Source organism: Lissotriton vulgaris, chromosome 5, assembly GCF_964263255.1.
Source record: "Lissotriton vulgaris chromosome 5, aLisVul1.2, whole genome shotgun sequence".
In the NCBI taxonomy this organism is placed as follows: Eukaryota; Metazoa; Chordata; class Amphibia; order Caudata; family Salamandridae; genus Lissotriton; species Lissotriton vulgaris.
The window spans coordinates 1,126,594,645-1,126,617,600 of record NC_141693.1 but is presented as its reverse complement, the minus strand read 5'-3'; the positions used below and the strand labels follow the sequence as shown (position 1 = coordinate 1,126,617,600).

At 42.8% G+C, this 22,956-nt stretch overlaps 1 protein-coding gene across 42 annotated transcripts in view; it reads right to left on the bottom strand.

The window, feature by feature from the left end:
* TCF7L2 (transcription factor 7 like 2) overlaps positions 1-22,956 on the bottom strand; it is a 337,643-nt gene that overhangs the window by 229,972 nt on the left and 84,715 nt on the right. For 28 of the 42 annotated variants that reach the window (XR_015295976.1, XR_015295977.1, XM_086922825.1 and 25 more), the window contains exon 4: positions 15,625-15,681. The exons of the other annotated variants lie outside the window; for them this stretch is intronic. Coding sequence is in view for 26 of the 28 variants with exons in the window: in XM_086922825.1 (XP_086778951.1) it covers positions 15,625-15,681 (57 nt within the window). In the remaining 2 variants the exon portion in view is untranslated. The remainder of the gene's footprint in view (positions 1-15,624; positions 15,682-22,956) is intronic. 42 annotated transcript variants of the gene reach the window in all.

Below are 22,956 nucleotides of genomic sequence, written 5' to 3'. Positions count from 1 at the left end.
AGAAATATTGAATACAAAAAGGGGTTTGGAGCGGGCTCACTAGTTACCATTTGTTTGCTTCAATGTTACGGTTATCTGCTACCTTCTAATTGGCCAGCGTATGCCCGCTTCACTTCCTCTTCTTTGGCGTGGAGCGTGGACCAAGTACGGATTGCTGCATTTTGATTACTGTTTTTCTGCTACTCGTGCTGTGATTGAGGTACTATTTTCTTCTTCCCCTGTTGTCCTTGTCCGCGTCACTTCTCCTCCTCCTACACCTTGTCAGCATTGGTTCTTCCCCTCCCACCCCACCCATGTCTGTGTTGCTTCTTCCCTCCCGACCTCTCCTTGTCCATGTTGCTGCTTCACCTATTGCGTTGCTTCTCCCCTCCCATGGAGCATGCTGCTTCTGCCCTCCCATCCCCATACCCTCCTGTTGTTCGATTTACATCCCTCACGCACATAAGAAAAGAAAAGCGCTATGATGAGTCCAGCACTGCCCACGTAACAGTACAATTTTTACCCTCCTGTTGACCGTGCTGCATGTTCCCAGCCTTTCATTATTAACATATCCCATTCCTACCCACCCTTTCTCCCATTATGCTGAACTCGCAAAAAAAAGGGCCATGATTCAGCCAGTGCTGGTCGCATCATAGCTCTTTCTAAATTTTAGGCATGCTGCCCTGTAGCTGTTTTCCCAATGCTTGTTTACCAGGCGGTGCTGTAAAATAATGACGATGTGTAATAAAATGCCCTAGAATCTTCATGTGTTACTTGAGACTCAAAGCACTTTAAGGCAGGCTCTTTATTTAAAGAGAGCACTTTTACAATTGTTGATCAAGTGAAAAAGAATAGAACGAAACAGCACTCGATGGATGTGGACAAAAAGTAAAACTACTGATTCCCTCAACAGGAGGTGGCGAAGAAAAGACATTAAAATGTTTTTAAAGCATAAGAAATGCCTGTCACGTACCATATACTTGTCGTCAGCCCCAAAACAATGGTCAGTAACAATATTCCAACTACTATTCTTTATGATTAAAAAAGCAAGTCATTTGTCTACTGCTTTTGGCATGGATCGGAGACTTTTCAAGAAATCCCCATGCTCTACACACTGGCAGTCACATCCTCTTACAAGATGCACAGCCCAGCTGTCATTTACCTGGTAGAGGCTGCATTTACAGCTTGGGGTGATGAAGCTAGGCTAGGGAATGCCTGTACAGTGCAGTCTCCCATGGTGTGGCTTGGGGAAAAAAGAAAAACAAAGTGCCACCAGGACTGCACAATGGTCATCGTTGCATTAGGTCAGCGATGCCTAAACAGTGGTGAATTTATTAAGGGCAGGAACATTACGAGTTCACAGGGTAGGAATAGAGCAATTTATTGATGAGCCAAATTTGCAATACGTTGGAAAGAACATTGTCGACGTCGTCAGAAATATAGGACATTTTTAGTGAACAGTGATCTGGGCAATGTATGAGGAGAAGCAATATCTCGTCCAAAATATAGGAAATTTAGATCTATAATTATTGAATGAATTCATAAGCAGAACATAATGCTGAAGGACATTCCGGAGGAGACACCATGGAATATGGATGTTGTGATGCTGCATGTGAATACAGTGGGTGAAGCCGCTAGAAGAAATTGATTCGATCATGGAGATGGGTGAGAAGAGGTGAATCTCAAATTGTGCTGTGATTAGCCTAACAAATGTCCCCTTAAAAGTCACATTAGATAGATTAAAATAAAATCACACCAGTTGAAATAACTCTTTTACTATATCTTGTTTTAATCCACCAACTAGGGCATCTTTGTTTTGAAAACGAACCTCTTTTGTTTAGTTTTCTCTGTAGCTTATCCTTTTTTTATTTTTTAGAAGGATACTTGAATAGGAAAGGGTGCTTTAATATGTGCACTATGCGCAACTTTTCTATTCTTATAAATCTCTATGTGGATACCCCAAATACTTCCTTGGCTGTTTGAGTCCATTATTTGGCTGTTGGTGAAGGAACAAGGATTTTGAGTGATCTGGTAGGTACGTCATTATTGTCAGATTTGTATGACATCACTGGGGAATGTGAAGACCAAACCTGTTAGAACTACCTGTCCCATTCTGCCATAAATTCTTTTTATCCTTTGCAAATTTCCCTTTATTGTGTGTCCGCTGACCACTAATCTAAGGGGCCACCAAGACACAAACCCCTGTGCAGCATCCCAGCCGAGACTTTGATCATTGCTGCAAGAAAAATAGATGTTCAAGTGTCCTGGAAATGGCAGCCGCACATCTCTTTCCCCTCACAGGTCAACTGTAGTAATTAATACTTTTTGGGAGAACAGACAAAGTCTACATATTGCTAGTGTAAAAGTCAATGAATAAGCCCCGGGAGAGGACAGCTTCCAGGCCGATTTCTATAAAATCTTTGCTTCAGATCTTACCCCCCCACCCTCCTGACACACCTGTTTAATGCATTTAGCGAGACCAGGAGGTTGGCTAAATCGATGTCCATGGCCGAGGTGGTAGTTATCCCCAAGCCAGGGAAGGACCCCCAAGAATGTGCCTCGTACCGCCCTATTTCTCTGCTCAACGTCGACCTGAGGATTTTTGCAAGTATTTTAGCAGCGAGGCTCGCTCCCCACATGCAGGGCCTAGTTGACCCGGATCAGGTGGGCTTTATTCCAGAACGTAATTGCAGTGACGGGACCCAGTGATTATGTCACCTCTTGGATAAGATGCAGCGCACCCAGACCCCAGCGGTACTCCTTTCAGTGGATGCCGAGAAGGCATTTGACCGGCTCCACTGGCCCAACCTTTGCCAAGCCCTATGCAGGTTTGGGATAGGGGAACGATTTATGAAATTGGTGAAATGTATATACCATAGCCCGGAGGCTCGCATCAGAGTGAATGGGGTCGCCTCTTACCCCTTCCAAATCGGGCAGGGCACAAGGCAGGGGTGCCCACTCTCTCCTCTCCTATTTGTGCTCTATATGGAGCATTTTGCTGAACGCGTCCAACATCTCCCCACTGTCACCGGGATCCAGATGGGAGATAGAGAGCACAAGATATCACTCTACGCGGATGACAGGGTGCTCTTCTTGACTCGTCCGTTACTTTCTCTCCCCCCTTGATAGCAAGATCGATGCATTTAGTGCGGCATTGGGATTTAAAATGAACCTGAGAAAGTCACAGGCCCTTAGCTTAACATTGCCTAACACATAACAACAGATATCAGCACAGTTCCTGTTCTCATGGGCCTCTAGTGATATCACATATCTGGGGATCAAGGTCTTTCCGACCACTGCGAAGGTTGCCCAGGTGAATTACTTGGAGATCTTGGCCAAGGTTCGTCAAGAGCTGCACAGTTGGAAGAAACACGTCCTCTCATGGCTGGGCAAAGTTGGTGTAATCAAGATGCCGATTTTCCCCGTCTTCTTTACATAATGCAGACGCTCCCACTATGTCCGCCACCTGAAATATTGGCCTAACTAAAGCCGCTAGTTGATGGCTTCATATGGGGTGGGAAGAAGGCACATATTGCTCGCCACCTAACGTATCTAAAGCAAGAGGAAGGGGGACTCGGGGTCCCGCATTTGGGGAGTTATTACGAGGCAGCACAATTACGCTACATGTTAGAGTGATACCAACTGGAATCTGAAAAACACTTGTGTTTTATAGAGCGAGGGTTAGTTGGTATCCACATCTGGAAGGTCCCTGGCTTCCCATCATCCGCTGGGTGTGTACATCGCCCCGGTTTTGAGATCCACCGTGAAGGTATAGGACAGGGTGCAGGAGAGATGTAAGCTCTTGTCTGCCGTGTCTCCCCTGACCCCCTTTTTAGAGAACCCGCTCCCTCCTGCTCATATAGGGAACGCGTATTTGAAATGGCAGGAAGCTAACTGTAGGCGCATAGGCGACCTTTTTGACATGCAGGGAATTAAGGTCTTCCCCCAACTAGTGCAGGGCTCTGGGATTCCCAAGGAGGCATACTGGCAGTACCTGGCGCTACTCCACTGGGTCACACAACCACAGGTGCGCACATACGCAGGTCGCTCTCTTACCAAATACGAGCTTTGGTTTATCCCCCACACCTCAAACAAACATCTTTTATCAGATATCTGTAACTTTCTGAACAAAGCCAAGAACCCTGCTAAGTCTCCGGCACAGCACAGATGGGAATCAGAACTGGAGCGGGAATTCTCCCCGAAGGAGTGGGCAGACATTATCCGCAGGGCCCGGGCTTCCTCATGTAGTACCTCGGGTAAGGAAATGCAACTAAAAATTGTGCATTATTGGTACTATAACCCGGCACGCACTGCCCAGTGGAGACCACGTAGTGATGACCTCTGCTGGCCTAGATGCGATCAGGTAGGCACTCTGACCCACATACTATTGCAATGCCCTAAGATACAAAGCCTTCTGGGACACTATCCTATCTGATGTGGACTATATATACCAGACGGAGCTTCCTAGATTCCCTAGCTACATCTTGTTGGGACTTCCCAACCCTCTTACATATCCTCTTAAGTCCTGTAGGGGGAGAGCGATTACCATGGCACTTGGGGCGGCTAAACAGGTGCTACTAGCAAGGTGGGGCACGGAGGATATCCCAATAAAAATAGATACAAAGAGTTTGGGAGGTAGTGGGGATGTAAAGAATTACAGGATTAATGACACTCTGCCCAAGTTTGATAAGGCCTGGGGATCCACCGTGGCCTACCTGTCTTAGTTTTTTGAGCTCACCTGCCCACGATACTTAAGGGTCCTTCAATTTCCCACTACTCCCCCCACCAGTGAGCAGCCTGCCTGAGACGAGGAGGAGCCACCCGATGGCTAGAACCCTACTGTGTCAAGTTCTGGGTATGGGAGGGTCTCTGTCGTTCTCGCTTTAGTTTTACTCCTTATCTCCGTTCCTCTTTCTCTTCTTTCCCCTTCTTTAACAATATAAGTATAAGCCTTGCTATTCCCCACCGGCCAGTGGTTGTAGGTGGGTGTTGTGTTTATTTGTTTGCCACAAAAAATTCTATAAAACGATTCAAACCAAAAAAAAGTAAATGAATCCTTGCTTTGGACCCTTGCCCCTCATCCCAAGTGTGTGGGGAAAATGTGTGCAAGAGTGCTTGTGTTGCGCACACTTGAACACATGCACTTCTATGTCCACTCTTTTGACATTTTGTGCAGAAAAAACAAAACATCTAATGTTTCATGCTCTTCACTGTATATCCAGCAATAATGAAGCATGAATAGATGTGTTTTTCTGGAATATCAAAGGACAAATCCATACACTAAATGTTGGCTCACAAGCATGGAGCACACTGTATACCCGTCATTGCAGTGGTGAGGGAGATCATCTGGACCAATTTGGGACTGTTCTTTTTGTGAGGTTCATTACACCTTTCTGTATACTCTGGAACAAGAACTCAGTAAATAGTCAGAGAGAGAAAGAGAGAGACATATAAGCCCTCTTGGCTGTGCCTGTTCATTGGAACAGACCCCGATTTCACGCCTTGTGGGTCCGGTTTACCAAATCACGCTCTTTTACGTTTATGGACACAACTGTGATCACTGCCTCTTAAACTTGCCCTCTCTTTTAATGAGCTCCACGTGTTTCCTCTTCGAGTTTAAGTGAGCCTCAGGCAGAGATGCTCGGCTGAGACACAAAAGAGCGTTCACACGTGTCAAGAGGGTGGACCTCGTATTTTCAGCACACACAGTCTTTAAAGGCTGGCATGGTATTTGTTGACCAAAAAACTAGTTAACTGAAAAGATAATAAAAATGTTTTAATATATATATATATATATATATATATATATATATATATATATATATATATATATATATATATATATATATATATATATATATATATATATATATATATTTCTCTCTCCCCCAAAGGAAAAAGTATTGATAATGTGTCAAAAAAAAAACATGCTATTTGACATAATAAAGATGCACAGTAGAAGGTTCACAACTTGCAGCTGTCAAAAAAAATAGGTGTTTAATCAGAAGTATTTGTAAAGGGAGCATAGTGGGTTTGCAAAAACAATTCCCCATGACCTCCACACTTGTTTCACGACCAGTTAATTGAATCTTTGGTTCTTTTACGCATTCTTTGTAGTTCTATAGTTAAAAGTTTGGGTGAAACAAGGTTATGATCAAATCTTGCGATGGAATATCCATTTGACAGCAGCATGAGTTGACTTCGTAGTCCACGTTTACTTTCCTCACAAAGTGAAACTTCCGGGTCACAAAAAAGTGACATAATATAGCCATTCTCCGAGGATCCCATCAATATTGGTAGCATCTCCAACAGAAGAGACTAACTGAATATGGCGGTAGAGGTTCACTAGCAGATTGAAACCATAGGCTATGTCTGTAAGAAGTAGCCTTGAAAAACAGATGGCCAAAGATATGTAAAAGTTCAATTTGTGTCAACTGGGCAAATCCAGTGTTTAAATAGGAATGTTAAAGACTAAACCAGCTGGTATGTCCAGTAATCTACCCAAACACTGCAGAACATGCTTGATGGCCACCTTTCAATAGCAAAAAAACTCCAAGGTCAGCGGATTTGCATGGCACAACTGTTTTCTAGTTGCTTTTTATTTTGAGTATTTCATCGACGTTTTCCTCCAATAAACATGTAAATTATGAATGTCACTTGCTACTTTGAAAAAGTTCTACCTAAAAGAGTAAACTGCACTGACGAGTCCTACATTTCCACTCTTGTGATATTTTATGCAGAGAAATAATACGACAAAACACCTTAGGTTTCCAGTTCTTCAATGTGTACCCAGAAATAATGAAGCATATAAAGACGTGCGATATTGGAAGCAAGGCGCATGAGAGATGGAACCAAGTCTTAGAGGTGCCCTTAACACAAGAGGAATGGGAATTCTGCTGTGCTCTGACAGGGATGCTGACTCCCAATGGTAACTTACGCATTATACACTTCAAATACCTACAACAAACGAACTACACACCTGCTAGGCTACACAAATATGGGTTGTGGGAGGATGCGCATTGTTAAAGATGCAGGGGATTAGATGCAGACTTTCTGCATCTAGCATGGAGCTGTGGCCCAGTGCGAGAATTCTGGGGTAAAGAGACAAATGATTTATGCACTATGACGAAGTGCTCTGTGGAATGTTCCATACTAGTGTGTTCGCTGGGGATGCTCACGATGGTACCAGCCCAACAGTGTAAATTTATAGCGGTGGCACTACCGTTGGCCAAAAGGAGAGTAGCCATTCATTGGGGAAGTCCTTCAAAGCCCCTACACGGACAATGGTTGATTGGCACAGTATATTTCAGGGAAACCCTGGGGAATTATGCGGAAGAGCTGCCAGTCTCATCGCGACCAAAATATATATGGGGCAGACTTACCTGCTAGAGCACCTGGATGCCATTGGAACAGCATAGGTGGACTGATAATGCAGAATGATGATGGTCTCTGTTCATTGGATGTGTGACTACTGGCCCTAATGTGAAATGTATGTACAATATGTAACAGAATGTAAAACCTGAGGACATGACCTTTTTTGTTCTGTTGTTCAGAAGCACCACTGAAATAAATAATAAAAAAAGGTGTGTGAGATTGGAATATTAATGTATCAAAGGACAAACCCAAAGACTAAATGTTGGCTTACAAGCAATAACGTATACTGCATACCGGTCATTACTCTGGTCCAGGACATCAACTGGGCATATTTGGGACTGTCCTTGCTGTGGGGTTCACTGCACCCTTTCTGTAGGTTCTCTTGCATAATAATTCAGTAAACAGTCTCCTTGGGTCAATTTACTGAATGCAGCCGATCGGACTTACAAGCATTTCCTACAAACTTAACGGATGAGGTTTACTCATGGGTAAAATTTTGCCCAATTCTTATCCAGACATTAGCAAATCCAATGGAATGTCTAAGTTTCTGGAACCAGTGAGATGTGCTACATTCCGTCTTTGGCTATGCTTACGCTTGTTGTTTAAACCACCTGGAAGTCACCAGCAAGGGGGAGAAAAATTATAACTACTTGTGCTCATCAAGCAGTTTGATGCTAGATGATGTACTCACTATAATACTGGAGCCGTGATTTTCTTTTAAGCGAAAAAAAGGCCCGATAGAAGACCTAAGTGATCACTTCCGTAGATTCCAACCTATCTGATGAATATTGTAGAATGGTAATGCAACTTTATAAAGTGTCTCTCTCCTGAATGGACAGCTGAAGAAAGGAACCATGGTTCAGTGTAGAATAATTCTTGCAAACACTTGCTGCTATTCCATCTGCCTGGCGTGGGCTAGGGAGGTTTATCAGACCAGGGTGCAACCATTCACCTTGTCTTTGCCAAACAGAGGTATATGCACAAACACCGCAAGAGTTGCACTTCCTGTACACAGGAGAACACTTCGGACTTGACCTGCACATTCATATCAAACGGACATCAAATAATACAGATCTCTTTATTTCTGGCTTTGGCAAAAAAAGGTAATCGGGAGTTCCATGATAGAGGTGAGGGACGAGTACTAACTACAATGACAACGAATATCCCAAGGGGATCTATCGCAAGAAGTGATTGTGAACATAATTTTTTTTTTACTGACGAGGACATAGATCTGGAGTCTGGAGGGCTTAGCAGATCCAGATTTCACATTTGATCGTGGGGTACTCAACCACACACTGTATGTTCTAGGGAGTGTGCTTCCATGCAGTTAGGAGTGTGTCAACTCGCATTATCGCATGCAATAGCGATGTGTTATTTGATGTATTGCTTTTCCATGAGGGTCTCCATGGGAGACTGTCCTTTCCAAAGATGACAAGTGCAAACACCTTTCTGTTGGACTCATAGACAAGCCAACATGGGATGCTGCTGAGAGGGTCTGAACCCGCAGTTCTGTTCTGATGCAGGTTATCAATCATAGAGGTCAAATCTCTCCATAACCCTTACTTAACGAATTTAAAGTAAAATTACTCTGCATAGTTTGAAGTATCTGTACCAATGTGGACAGCGAGAGCTGCAGTCAAAAGTAAAACCACATCTCAGGAGATGGCATGTACAGTTGGGCAGAATCCGCACTTGAGGATAGTGGCTTCTCTCCGATGTTGGGGATGCACCTCTAACACAGCTCCTCCTTGTAGACGAAACTGAAGACTGCCTCAGATGACTGAAGCCGAGGCTTCGCAGTTAGATATGTAAACATTTAGTGTACAGCCCAGAGGTAAGGAATTTCCATGGGGTTAGGATACTTCTGTAGCTGTCACTCGAGTCTGCCGGGGGGATCCCAAATATACATTACACCATGTTTAACATTATTTATATGGGACACGTACACACTTAATATTAATGGAAAATATTCTGCTCCAACGCAGACAGAGTGATGAAGTGCTGTACAACTGGGCTCGCTTACCACCTGCCCTGTGCCAACAGGACGCATAAACACAGAGGCGTTGTGCTGAAATACAACGTATCGTCTAATCAATGTGTACACAACCATGCTGTATCTGTTAATCAACAGACCAGCTCAGGTTTGTAAGGAGTGCAGCTTTAGTTTAGGAGTTGTACAGTCTGGAGTACGCGTTGACTACGCGTAAGGCAAAATGTGGAATCAAATAAAGGGCTTGTTGTGCTTTGTTGTATAATCAGAATAGTTCTATATCAGACTCCGCCCCGATGAATAGTTCACTGAGTTAGCATAAAGTTTAACATCAATAGTAGAGGGAGCAACTCGTAATCGAATAACCGGGTGTCAATGGGAAACCACTTGATCTTTCTTTAACTTCTTCTAAATGATCATGAATATTTTCTTATCCCAGCTTAAAGGGGAGGATGAGAAGTACCTCTTATTTCTCAATGAAAGTAAATGACATTTAGTGCAAGAAGACGCTATCGGGTGCAACATACGAATGTCTAGCAGCTTAGATGAGTAATAACAAAGTACACATTTTAGTGCAATTCGGCTCTCTAAACTCCTAGTTTGATAATATGTCCCTGAAGTATTGTTCGTAGTTTGTGAAATCTTTAATACATACAGACAATACATTTTCAGTCACCTCTGATGTCTGCAGTGGTGCACAGCTGTGACTATATACAACACATGCTTGAAAGTTGCCAAGGAGGTACCGAAGATCACGGCAGCGTAAATGCATTCTTCAAACTCAACAATATTCCTGTATTCAAAATTGTATTGTATTGCTCGTCCTACCTACCTTACATCAGTTGTTCAACGGCTTTCCAGAAACCATATATTTGGAGCCATAGGCAATGGCTTTACAGTTCTTTAACAAGAATGGCTTCAAATGAAATATCAACAAATTAACAGGGGACTTAAGGATGATTGATTCCGCCTAAATAGAGAACAATGTGATTGGGTCAAAGAAGTCCTAAACCATCCTTCTGGCCAAAAGTACAAAAAAACACTCAAAACCCAAAAGCCGTTCCTTGCACACCCTTGTTTCAACTTCAACATTTATGAGGCAATTTTTTGTGTTAAAACACCTTACTCTGGTCAGGCACCTATATTTTCATTTTTTTGGCCTTTGTTCTACCCCATGATGTGAGACCCAGGATGATGGGGCCTTTACCATTGTAAATTGGGGTAGATAGAGTGTGAGGATGTGTGTGAGAGATGGATGGATGTACATTTGCTGAATAGATGAGAGCACTGAATAAAAACGTTTTTCGATTATGTTAAATTATAGATCAGCGTGGTGACTGGCATCAGTCAAACTAAGTTGAACATTTGATTACAGTTACTTAGCATCTCCATGAGCCTTGTGTGAATAATGTGGTTGGTGCTACAGTCCAGATGCATGAGTTTCTTTGACTAGATGACAAAAGCACAGATCAACTTTGCATCAGCATCTGCTATTCCAGAATGCTTCAGTCTCCATGAAGAACCATTATCCATGAACTGAGGCCTTTCCATCTGTCACCATGATCTTTCGATGGCTGCTTTATTGGTGTTAATGTTCAGACACAACTCTACCTATAGAAAGGAATGTGTCTTCATTCAAGAGAAATCACTCGATGTTTGCCATCCGGACCCACGTTGTTCCTCAAAAATGCAAACTTCACATTTGTTTGCCATTTATTAGGCACTTTACATATTGGAGATAAAACTTGTATTTGTCCAGAGCCGGACCTCTCACAAATATCAATGAAGAACATTTGGTGTGAAGTTCAAGGTTGGAAAGGAGTATGAAATGAAGAAAACTAATTGAATACAGAGTGAACACATCGCTCATGGTCCAATATGTGAATGAATTATGTTCTATGTTCTACTGTTTCGCTCAAAGGGCACTTGCTGCCTGCAGACCAGCAACTTTGGTTATCAAAGATCTAAGAGTATAGCAATCAGGGGAAAACATGAAGGCTTTCTAATTAATACAAGCTCTTTACCTTCAACCATAGACCTCATGTGACTATTCATCTTTCAAGGATGGAATTTAATTTTCATAGGTAGTCAGAACAAAATCCAGTTCAGACAACATTATCTGTTGCTTCTGGCCAAGAACATCATTCATTCTCCTTTGGTATAGATTGCAGTTTATGAGTATTGAGGTTCACAGCCCTCGTAGTTCAGGCATAATGACAGAATAGGATACATGTCATATCATGTGCTATCCTGATAGTATGATAGGTCATGAATTATATTTTGTAAGCACCCTGCTTGTTTCCTGTGGGCTGAATCACTACAAAACTTCACAGGAACATGGGCAGCAATGTTTGAAGCTAGTCTTGACAAGTTGTACTAAGTTAATAGGATCTCCAAAGTAACCATATACTCTGCAGAATTCAATCTTGACAGATTCCTATATTAATAACAGTTGTGAGTGGGAAGAGGTGGGTGGTGGCTGATTTTAAGGTACATTGGGAAGTGCTTGATTTGAAAAAAATAAAATTAAAGCTACAGAATACCAAGGATGACTAGTTTAAATACCACTCCATGCCTTCACACACTACACTTCCAGTCTCTTTATCTCAATCAAAATGGCTTCATTTCATCCATGCTTTTCCCGTTTTCCGATTTTTCTCTACACCCGTTTTCTACCGTTCCCGCTTGTGCTCTCAGTCAAACCCTGATGATGAAAAAGTAAGCCTGAGTCACTAAAACAAGTGCCAGTATCTACCACCTCAAACCACAGCACAAACTAGGCACTAATTTGGAGGCTGTTATTTTAGAATGCCAATTTATTAAAGAAAAGCAGACATTTACTTCCATGTGTTATAGTCACTTCTAAATTTGGAGCAAACTTCAAATTTTTTAGAATTCAATGAGTATTTCCAAAGTACTCCTGGGCTTCTGCAACTATTACAGCTTTCCAGAAAACTCACTTGCATAAATATTTATGCATAAAGAAACAAATCGAGAGCATATTTCCAAATGTGTAAATGTAGTATATCTATTCATTCTTTGTTTCTTCTTTGAAAAGTTATTTTCCCCTACACTCTGTAGCCTAATTTTGTGGGTTTTCACTCCTCTTTAGAACTGTTGTTACTAGTTACTCTTGTCCTTGACGGTAGTAAACCTGCAATTATTTTCATGGTGAGAAACAACCTGCAGATGGTTTGTGAATAATCAAAAACTTCCAGTTTCGAGGATGTTCACCGCCTTTGCAAGTGGTATGAAACATTCTACTTCTGGGTCTAATCTGGGCATATCTAATAAATCCTCTTTGCCCATTGCTTGCGGTTTAGTTGTCGCTGGAGAAGGTTGACTGCCAAACCTTCTTTGCAGCTAACAGGTCATTGCACGGGTCAGTCCTAGCTTATCAGAAACCTGCTATCTATTTCCAGGTTACGTCTTTTCCATCCCATTACTGACACAGAAAGGGGGAAAATCTAAAAGATTCATAGAACTAGATGATTCCTTCACTTGGAAGTGCATCAATTTCAAGGAGCGCTCCTTTCTGCTGCATTCAGGACCGCCCCCTTCGGCTAGACCTTCTTAAAAGGTGTACAGAGATGCCAGTACCAAGGTGTTAGTAGATAGTAAAGCCTTTTCCACGGAGACGAGACTCTCTTCCACTTGACTTTCCTGCGGATAATAAGGGTCAAGATGGAGCATTGGAAGCAGACACCTTCTCGTTTGCTTATTTTCCCTTTCGCAACCATGGCAGATTATTCAAGGAAGCCCAGTTACTACACAGCTGAGTGACATTACAGATCAGGAATAACTTTGCTTTGTTAGGATGCTCTTGGGCAGGAGGATCACTCACTCAAGTCCAACATCATCTTGAGAAGTGTAAACCGAAGACTCTGCTCCTGGCATCTTTGGCAACCATTTAGACTGCTGTTTCTGCAAGTATAAACCACGTTCTAAATTCCACATCATTGTGGTTTTTCAACTGCGAAAGTACGCCATATTTAAACACAGTAGTTGTAGCTGAATTAGGAAGCGTGATCTAAAGGCGGTGTGTTACATCTGGTTGCATTTGGTACTTCAAAGCCCTATTTGCTGAGCAGCCTTCTCGTGCTCACATTTTCACTTTACTCTTTGATCGATCTCACTGGTGGTCAGCTGAGCTCCAGATAAATTCCTTATTGTCTAAACAGCACGGCAGACTTTAATTTGTGAATTATCCTAAGACTGTTCCAATTTCAAAAATCGACACTGCCATTTATTCTTTTTTCAGGTGTTCTGTGGTTATCGCGTATGGGTATAGTCTTTAATAATGCCAGCGAGCATCTCTGCTCTTCCATGGTGAGGGCTTCATCCACAAAACTTACTCTGAAATGTAGTGTCTAAGTTTCTGCCTACATGAAAGTAAATTTCTAACCACCAAGGAATTGACAAAAGTTTCCCCAACTCCTCACTGGAAGATCTGTTTCTCAACTACATTTGCACTTGCTCTTTCTCCATGAGGAAAACTCCCCATTTAGAAATCATTCCCACTAAATCCTTGCACATTTTTGGGGAGTGTCCGTCACATCCTACCCTGAATAGAAATGTAATTCTACTATCGAAGGGAGTAAATCTCCAGCTACAATCTGGAAGGAAATGTCCCTGCTACACGTTTGTAAATACCCAAATGCTCAAATATGTTTGGGTGTTCATGTACTTCGGAAGGCATTTCCGCTATGGAAAACCCACAACCCCTAGAAGCAGGTTTACCCACACCATACTGGTGCAGCTATGTTTTGAGAATGGCAAGTGTAAGTTTGCCTTGCTAAAAGAAGGTATAAGTGTGGCTAGGTATAGCCTAGTCGTAAATGGAGACCTTTTTGGAGGTCAAATAGTCCAGCTGACCTACAGGAGTAAATGCTCAGCAAGGAGTGCGCTTGAGGTGAAGCGAACCTTCAGTCAAAGTTTTCTTTATAAGGGGTGCAATTCTGAACACATATGTTCATCTATACAACACTCCAGATATCACAAAACTTTCTGCAGATTCCATAGTAGCAGTATGAGATGGTAAAATGGAACTCTTTCCAAATACCTCAAGGCCAAAAACAAAAACTACCTGAACCAGAATACATTTACTGCAATCTGGTTTCTAGTCGAGTGAAGGAAAATGTGGCGGATTCGAAAACTCACAATATGACTGATACTAACTTGGACAATTGATATCATAAACGTAGCTTGGATGTTACGACTTGAGCACAGAAGGGGACACGCAAGTCCACTATCTTAAAGGGAAACATAATTTGACAGGTTTTTCAATCTTCCTCTTAACTTTCTTTTCAACTTGTTAGTCTCTTACGCGAACCAACAATTGTTTTGTTGGGCACAGCCAAGGATGAGGCCATTCCCGGTCTGAAAGTAATTTGCTATTACTACCAGATTCATCAACGTGAAAACATCATTATCAGTCCAACAACCCTGAGTATAGTCACTTTATCAAGGAACAAGTATAAATGCAAATCAATGTATCCTGTTTTGTGGACACCCAAAAGTAAATTAATGAGAAATTACAATAATACATTCCCAGTCCTGGTCAGACTCAATTCCTCCAAAAGGGAGTAAGAGAATCCGGTCTCTATTAAGAGCGATGAGATGGTATTGGAGATCTTGTCCAGTGACTATATCATCAACTGCTGATTGCCTACCTGCATAACCACATTATGTTATCTATCAGTATCTCTTGGCTGGCAGATAAGACACAGATTTATAGTTCTACTAGGGGAGTCCTTTAGGCATATTTAGGAGGGGATGTGCAAATGGAAAAGGACAGCAAACAGGCACAAATTAACCCATTTGAAGGAACGGAATTAGGAACCCAATAAAATGTCTACTTTCTGTGCCACTGGGTTGGTTTACACCTATGCAAGCAAACTAACATGTTCCTGCTCTGTTTAAATCTAACCTATGTAGGGTACCTTGAAAGTAAGGAACAACCAACCAAAAATGCAACACACTTTTTTCAAAATGTACAGTCATTTTTAACAGGTACAATATTTTTTAAAATAACATCTTAATTACTGTAAGTTAAAACAAAGCCACTCAAGGAGTGACCACAAATTAAGCGCAAGCACATCACACACCCCACCCCCAAAATGGTTGACTTTACAGCATTTTTACTACTATTCAAATCAGATACAATCAATGTTACGGTTTATGAAAACGGTGTCCAAAAAGAAAGGAAAGGTTCCCCCCGCAAGCACACAAGGACTTTCTGCGTTCACCATAGCAACCAGCCTATTTATAATGTGGCCTACCTGCATCAAAGGGCTGCAACAAGAAGCTACATGCAGGTCTAGTGGTACATTCAAGCACTAAGATGAAGAAGAAACTCACGTAAGCATGTCAATGAAACGTATCCAATTACATTACATGCACAGTAAATAGCATTTCACTCCAAAAAAATCCTCCCTCTTTTCATTTTATCCCAGATTTAAAGCAAGGCGCGTTGGATTGGAGAGAAGGCGGGCACAACATACAAAAAACAAATTGTTTCACGTGCACAGCAAGAATAAAAGCAAGTGAATCTCTCCCCCATTTTCTTGTTCTAGGGACTTAATATTTTTCCAATTTAGATATCAAATCGAAATGGGTCGAGGAGTGTTTTTGGTTTTGGTAGTGGAAGCCAATGGATGGCAGCTCTGGTCGAATACTCGAGTTCAAAGTAAAGAAAGTCAAAAAAGAAAATCATAACAAAATACATAAAATGTGTTTTTAAAAGGAGGAGGAGCTTGGCTCAGCTTCAGTCCAATAAAAATCAACGTTAATTGTGCAAGAGCATACCTGCTAAAACAGAAATATTAGCCTCGATTTGCGGAAAACACCCTTTCCATTATTTGTTCAATCAAGTACGTTTTTTGCTTATTCTGACATCACAGTGAATTGATGCAGCACTTGTGTAGCACTGTCAATTGTGCATTAATCTGCGGTCTATTGATTGACCAAGCAATGTATCAGGAACACTAGATGTCCCTTATGAAAATTGTCAGTTGAACTGTATGCGTTAGTGTCTTCAAATGACAAAGTTTGCTTTACAAGCTGCGTCCTTATAGATTTATTTAGGGAGAGTGGAGTGTACCTCATACATTGAATACAGGCCACAGTCTAAGTGGTTTAACACCTTTTAGCTACTTTCCAGCTCCAGCAAGTGTCAATAAAGGCACACAGTTAGTCAGTTAATTTTTTTTTAATTGAACAGCCTAGAGGCATAGAACACTGGTCTATTAAAACAGGAGCCATGATAAACACTAACCGTCTATATGAGATTTTGAAGACATATCGTGTACATTATTCCCGTTTAGATGCACCGTATGTAAATGTATCCTACAAATCTGAAATGCATCTTGCTCTCTTAAACCAAAGTTGGACTCCCCAGATAAGGAGTATACCTCAATCCTACTGCTCGTCAACCAATACAGACAAAGTTTGATGTTATGTGCAAAAGAAGATAACACCATATTCTACCATATAAGTGGGCGAAGCGCAAGCGTTCAGTTCCACTGCAAAGTTACCAGAGGGAAGGAAGGACATCTAGTTGACCACATTTGTGAGTTTTATCCTAACATTTCTCAACAGACCCTACTTTGCAAAAGAGAAAATAAACATCTTTGTGACATCATGAATACGTGTACATGTGCAGACGTGTCTCCCTGGGACATCTCCAGGACCCCCCAATGAAGAATATATACTCACTAACTGCAAACAGTTCCAGGAGACAGCTCCCTGAGGTTTCGCTCCCAGATGATAAAAGGCAGCATTTCCATCGAACGCTTTTGCATCTGCAAGTGCCAGTCAAACCTTTTGAGTCGAGTGAAACATGCTTTTGTACTTCACAGAAGACCTCATAATATCCTCTATTACATGAGGCAGAAAATATTTCCTGATGTTTGTCAGTGAAATATTTCATGATATCCCGTGCCAGCCAGCTCTCACAATGACGCCTGGTCTCATATTTAGTCAATGATCCTCCTGGCTAAGGTACATGATAGACACCAACAAAGCCACGTCTGCACTAAAAGGATTATAAATAAAGATCCGAGTTTTCCCTTGTTACGGATTCTTCCACACATGGGAAACAATCTGCTTCGCTGACTGAACTTTATGTATTTACTAGCATCCTGTCCTGACGTTGTCCGGGTAGGCTTTGCGAGGTGAAAGGTACTCACCAGCATTGCGCACCCCGGACACGGGCAGCTCCTTTCTCTCTCTTACCAATCACTCCTTTTTGCGCTCTTCCCCTCAAACTACCTGGCCTTTTCATTCTGAGAGCCTCAGCTTCACCTGTCCCGGCCATCCACCTGCGCACCCACCCTCCCCCCAAACCTCCTGAGCCCAGTCACCTCATCCTCACACCATCACTCGAGTACACTCACCTCAGACTTCCGTCATGTCAGCCCACTCCCATGTGTACCCCATCACCTCCTCAGCCTATTACATTAACCCGCATCACCTCTTAATCTCTACACCCACCCAACCCGTCAGTTACACTTGACACCTCAGTCAGACCCCCCACCTCATCCCACCCATGTCCTTGCTTTCAGGCTCACGTCTTCAAGGTACCAAAAGCGTACTTTTCCTCACCCTACCAGGAACTCCCTTACCTCTCTTCAGTCCCCTTCACCCCTCCGTTCACTCCATACCCTCTCACCATCATAGCCCATGCCATCCTCTGGGGCTGTCTCAGCCCCACTGTTGCCGCCGTTCTCTTCACCATGATGGTGGCGGACATTGCACTGAACCGGGTGTCGGTTCTGCGCTCCTCCCCGCGCTCCTGGCCGGACGCCGCGTTACTTTTCCTCCCCACGGCTCCACGGTCGCCGCCGCTCTCTTCACCATGATGGTGGCGGACATTGCACTGAACCGGGTGTCGGTTCCGCGCTCCTCCCCGCGCTCCTGTCCGGACGCCGCGTTTGCGTAACGCCACACCCACATGCCATTGCGCCTCTCGCAAGCGTTGTATGCGCTCATGACGCCGAACGCCGCGTTCATATCACTGTATGCATACGCCCAAGGACTACTTTTCCCCGAACGATCTTTCCCCCCGAATGTATATGGTGTAGTGCTGTATAGCCTATGTCGATCTCCTGAACCTCCTCTTTCCATTGCTGTATTGGGTGTTGTGATTGGTGGTGTAGTTATGTAGTTTACCCGCCTCAAAGGTTCACAGTTCTCTCTTTATAATAGTAGTATAGATTTATTTATTTATTACACAGAATAATACAGATTTGAGTTAGAGTAATTATCCATGCTGTCAGTCATGACTGCCAGGCCAATAGCTGTCCCTGTTAACAACATAGGGAGGTAAACAAGACAAGATTTATTCATCTAGTTTAAACAGCACTATAGGTGCAGATCTACAAACACATTGGATTTTTCAGACTAGCATATGTTTTGTATATGGGAGTGTAAGTGCGTGTATGTGTTATTAAATAAATCTACTACGCATGCAAACATTAATAATACCATAAAAGAATTAACCCACAATTGCAAATATGCAGTACTCACGTGCGCTGCTACTTTTGCAAATAATAATATTCCCCTTGAAAGATCAACAATCAGCAAAAAAGGACACTATCATTATTCCAAGTGATTACCCAGCTACAGTACTTATAAACAAAAAAAAAACGGGAATGGTACAGAAATATCACTACTCCAAGATGAATTGTAGGATAAGACCAACGTTCACTGAACACTACAGCATCTTTCCTTTTCTCATGCAGAGGCTTCAGTCACACAGGTGGACCACTCATAGAAATAACCATAAAATGCAAAATGCAACCTTGAAAATACTAAGTATGGGCGAATTTTGAGGATTTCCGGTCCACGAAATCTTGCGAAATGGTAAAAAAATCCGCAAGTTCGCGTGAAATTTCGCAAACTTGCAGATTTGCACAAATATATACTAGAGTTCTGCTTCAACTGGCTAATCAGTAAGTGCTAGCTAGTTGGGTAAATGTATAGTGCTTTTCCTACACTGCAGCTGTGTAAAGAGCCAGAAGAGTTGTGTCCAGTGGCCACGTGTGTCTGTAACTTTGCCACCGCGCCGAAAGGTGCCGAGGTCCCTCGAGTGAGCTGTCCATCATAGTGAGGAAAGGGCGCCAAGACGTTGCATACCCTAGTGTGTGTGTGTGTGTGTGGGGCGGGGCCAAACAGGCGGGGCTTCTATGCGAGTTCACATGCCTCTTGTTTATAAAGGGTCAGAGACCGATCAGAGCAGCAGATGAGAAGGAAGCAGCCTCCTGGTCACAGGAAGTACACGGTGATTGGGCTCGAGAACCTCTTGGATGCAAAGACCTCCATCAAAGATTACATCTAATTGTAGACAGTGGATATAGGGAGGCAGCACACCTGCCTTGCCTCGACCGTGCTCACTAGTTGTTTGGGTTGATTATAATGCATTACTGAATCTGAGCTTCAACTCAGGCATGTGCAAAAAAAAAAAAATCCGCCTGCAAGCGGATTTTTCGGCAATTTCGCTAGATTCGCGGATCGTGAAATTGCTGAAAATCCGCAAATTCCGCGAGCGGAACGGATTTCGCACCCATACTTAGAAAATACTTGTTCCATTTGTTCACCAAGTTGTATTGTACTGTTGTTGAACCACCTGTCCCATCTAGAAGGTCAAATTATGAATCTACATGTCCCTTGCTTTTTAAACCCTTTTTCAAAGCACAAACAGATCTATTTCCCATTTTTTCCAGACATACATTGATGTTCTCATGGAAATCAATGAGGGAAGTAACAGCATAATTTTTTAACAACCAAGTTTCGTAGGTATCGCATAAATGAAAACTGGGGGATTCAGATTTATGCGCAGTGCTAACTGCAAAGACTATACGTGCACCTATATTTTTATAAATAAGCGCTATCTTACTCTTCTAAAATCCATTGAATCCCTACTTTTACAGCTATAGACCAAAGTTGAGGAGCAAGGGGCCTCGCTATGGGAACAAGAGACTTCATCTGCCAGGCACAGGAGAGGCTCCTGAGCAAATTACTTCTTTTGGCTTTTGCCCAGTGAATTCATCATGTATCCCGCTTCTGGCACCGCAAGGGAAAGCGCCTTAGGGAGAGAGCTAAAACGTCCCTGACTGGCACCTGATGTGGCTGCGCCTGTTTTACTGAATCCTGTGCATGGGGAGGTACTCTACGCACTGCCATGCTCATCTCATCTGCAATGTTTAACAGCCCTTGGCTCATTTCTGTAATTTTCTAACAATGTTGCCAAGTGGTATGAGCCTTCCAAGGCCCTCACAGGTAGTACTGTTATGGTCCACAAACAAGTTCAGAAACTGAAATGATAGTGGCACCATTAACATGTATTAAAATGCATAGACATAGGCGTGTGTACACTAAAAAACTTGTTAGTGGAGAAAATCAAAATGGCAGTGCATTGGTTATAGTTCTGTCTTCACACACTGGTCTCAAGTAAATAACAAATATTAACAAAGCCAATAGGTATAGCTTGCATTTTGCATTCTGCTAAAAAAAAAAAAACTGGCAGTGAAAAAATAACAAAAAGGGATTATTGTCAATGTACGAGGTACCTATGAGATAAAAAAAACAGTTACAAGTGCATTTCTGAGATGTAAAACAGTCCACGATGCACTGCAATGCAAGCACTCCATCGTAGGTGGAACAATGCATCAAACAGCTAATAGCTTCTCCTACCTTTTCTGAGGAAAGAACATCTATCAGACCATATTGAATCAGCTGGCTACCTAGATCCATCTAAATCGGGCTTCCGGCCAAAACATAGCACAGAAACAGCCCTGGTGGCCGTCACTGACATCATCAGGCTAGCACTTCCTAGTGGTCAATCTACTCTTCTGGTGCTATTAGATCTCTTCGCCAAATTTGATACGGTCGACCACCAGACTTTGCTCAGGAGACTGAAGGAAGCAAGGATTGGTGGAGTGGCACTGCAGTGGATGACTAGTTTTCTCACCAACCACACCCAGACCATTGATCTGGGGCCATACCGTTCCGAAACACGAAAGAATTGACCAAGGGAATGCCTCAAGGCTCGGGTTTAAGCCCAACCATGTTGAACATCTACATTGTCCCCATGGACTCACTACTGAGGAAGTACAGGTTCATCCAGATATCCTATGCAGATGACACTCAACTCACCTACTTCAATAAGACCTCTCAGACAGCACAAGCCTCCTTCTCTTCTGGCATGCTGGTCATTTCACAGTGGATGAGAAACCACTTTCTACAGCTGAATGCTGGAAAGACTGAAATCATGCTTTTTGGGGAGGCCCTACTATTGTGGACACCAGAATGGTGGCCTATAAGAGCTGGAAACGGCTCCAGCCCCAAAACCAAGGCGAAGAACTTAGGAGTGTGTCTCGAACAGACCTTAACACATTGGCTCATGCTTCCATGTGCTTGGCCTACTGAGAAGAGTTTTTCCCTATCTTCCCGGGTTCTTTGCGAAAGACCCTCATTCAAACCCTGGCGTTAAGCAAATTAGACTACTGTAACACCCTATTGATTGCTGCTAACAAGTCTTCTCTGAACCGCCTTCAGGTAGTACAAAACACAGCAGCTTGTTTAACCTTTAATGCCCCATACAGAACAGCTTCACCCCCCTTCTCCAAGAGCTCCACTGGCTACCTGTGTGCAAATGAGTGAAATTTAAGATCTGCGGTTTGACACACAAGGTAATATGGGGAAATGGACAATCCTATTTGGCGGAGAGGCTTCATCAATATACTCCCCAAAGGGACCTCCGCTCTGGCTCGAAATCTCTGCTCATAATTCCCATGGTCAAGAAAGCAAGAACAGGAGGAAAAGCCTTCTCATATCTGGCACCCTCCTTATGGAACCAACTACCCACAGCTTTAAGGCAGTGCCCAGACTATCAGAAATTTAGGAAGGCTCTCAAAACTGCCCTTTCCTAGATCTGCCTCTATGTGACAGATTCCTTTTGTAAGTCCGCAAGCGCTGAGATACCACTCTGGGGTGATTAAAGCGCTATATAAATACACAAATCAATAAAATCAAATAGCATAAGGTGAGAGGACAATGCTCCCCTGGGAGGAGCCAAAGCCTACTCTGTCCACTTTTTAGAAAATTGATCAAAATAAATCTTCCAGACAGTTGGACTTATGTCAGGCCTAAAAGTACATCAAGTGACAGAACTGGAAAATTAAGTTTAAAAAAAAAGAGCCACCGTGAGTTTAGCAACAGCATAGACGCAATGAAGGCAAAGAGCAGTAAATGACCTAATAAAACAAAGCCATCCCCCATCCTCTGTGCCTCTATATGAACGAAGCCGTTCCGTGCCCGAATGTGTAAACAAGCCAAGCAGAAAAAACATCTATTGTCCACCTCAGTCAGGATGATCTTGAACAATATCCAACAACATTCAAGTTCAGGTGTAGGCTTTGAGGTTCAGCAACAGACCTGCAATAAACGTAGGCATATGCCCTTGCATTCAAGGTCAGGCAGGCACTCTCCCATTGTACATATAATAGAGACCACAATTCTCACAAATCTCCTTTATTCAGATTAGTAGTGGGCGGTTTTGGATGCAAACGTGCATAAGGCGTTCGAAGACGACAAGTAAAAGATAATGAAAA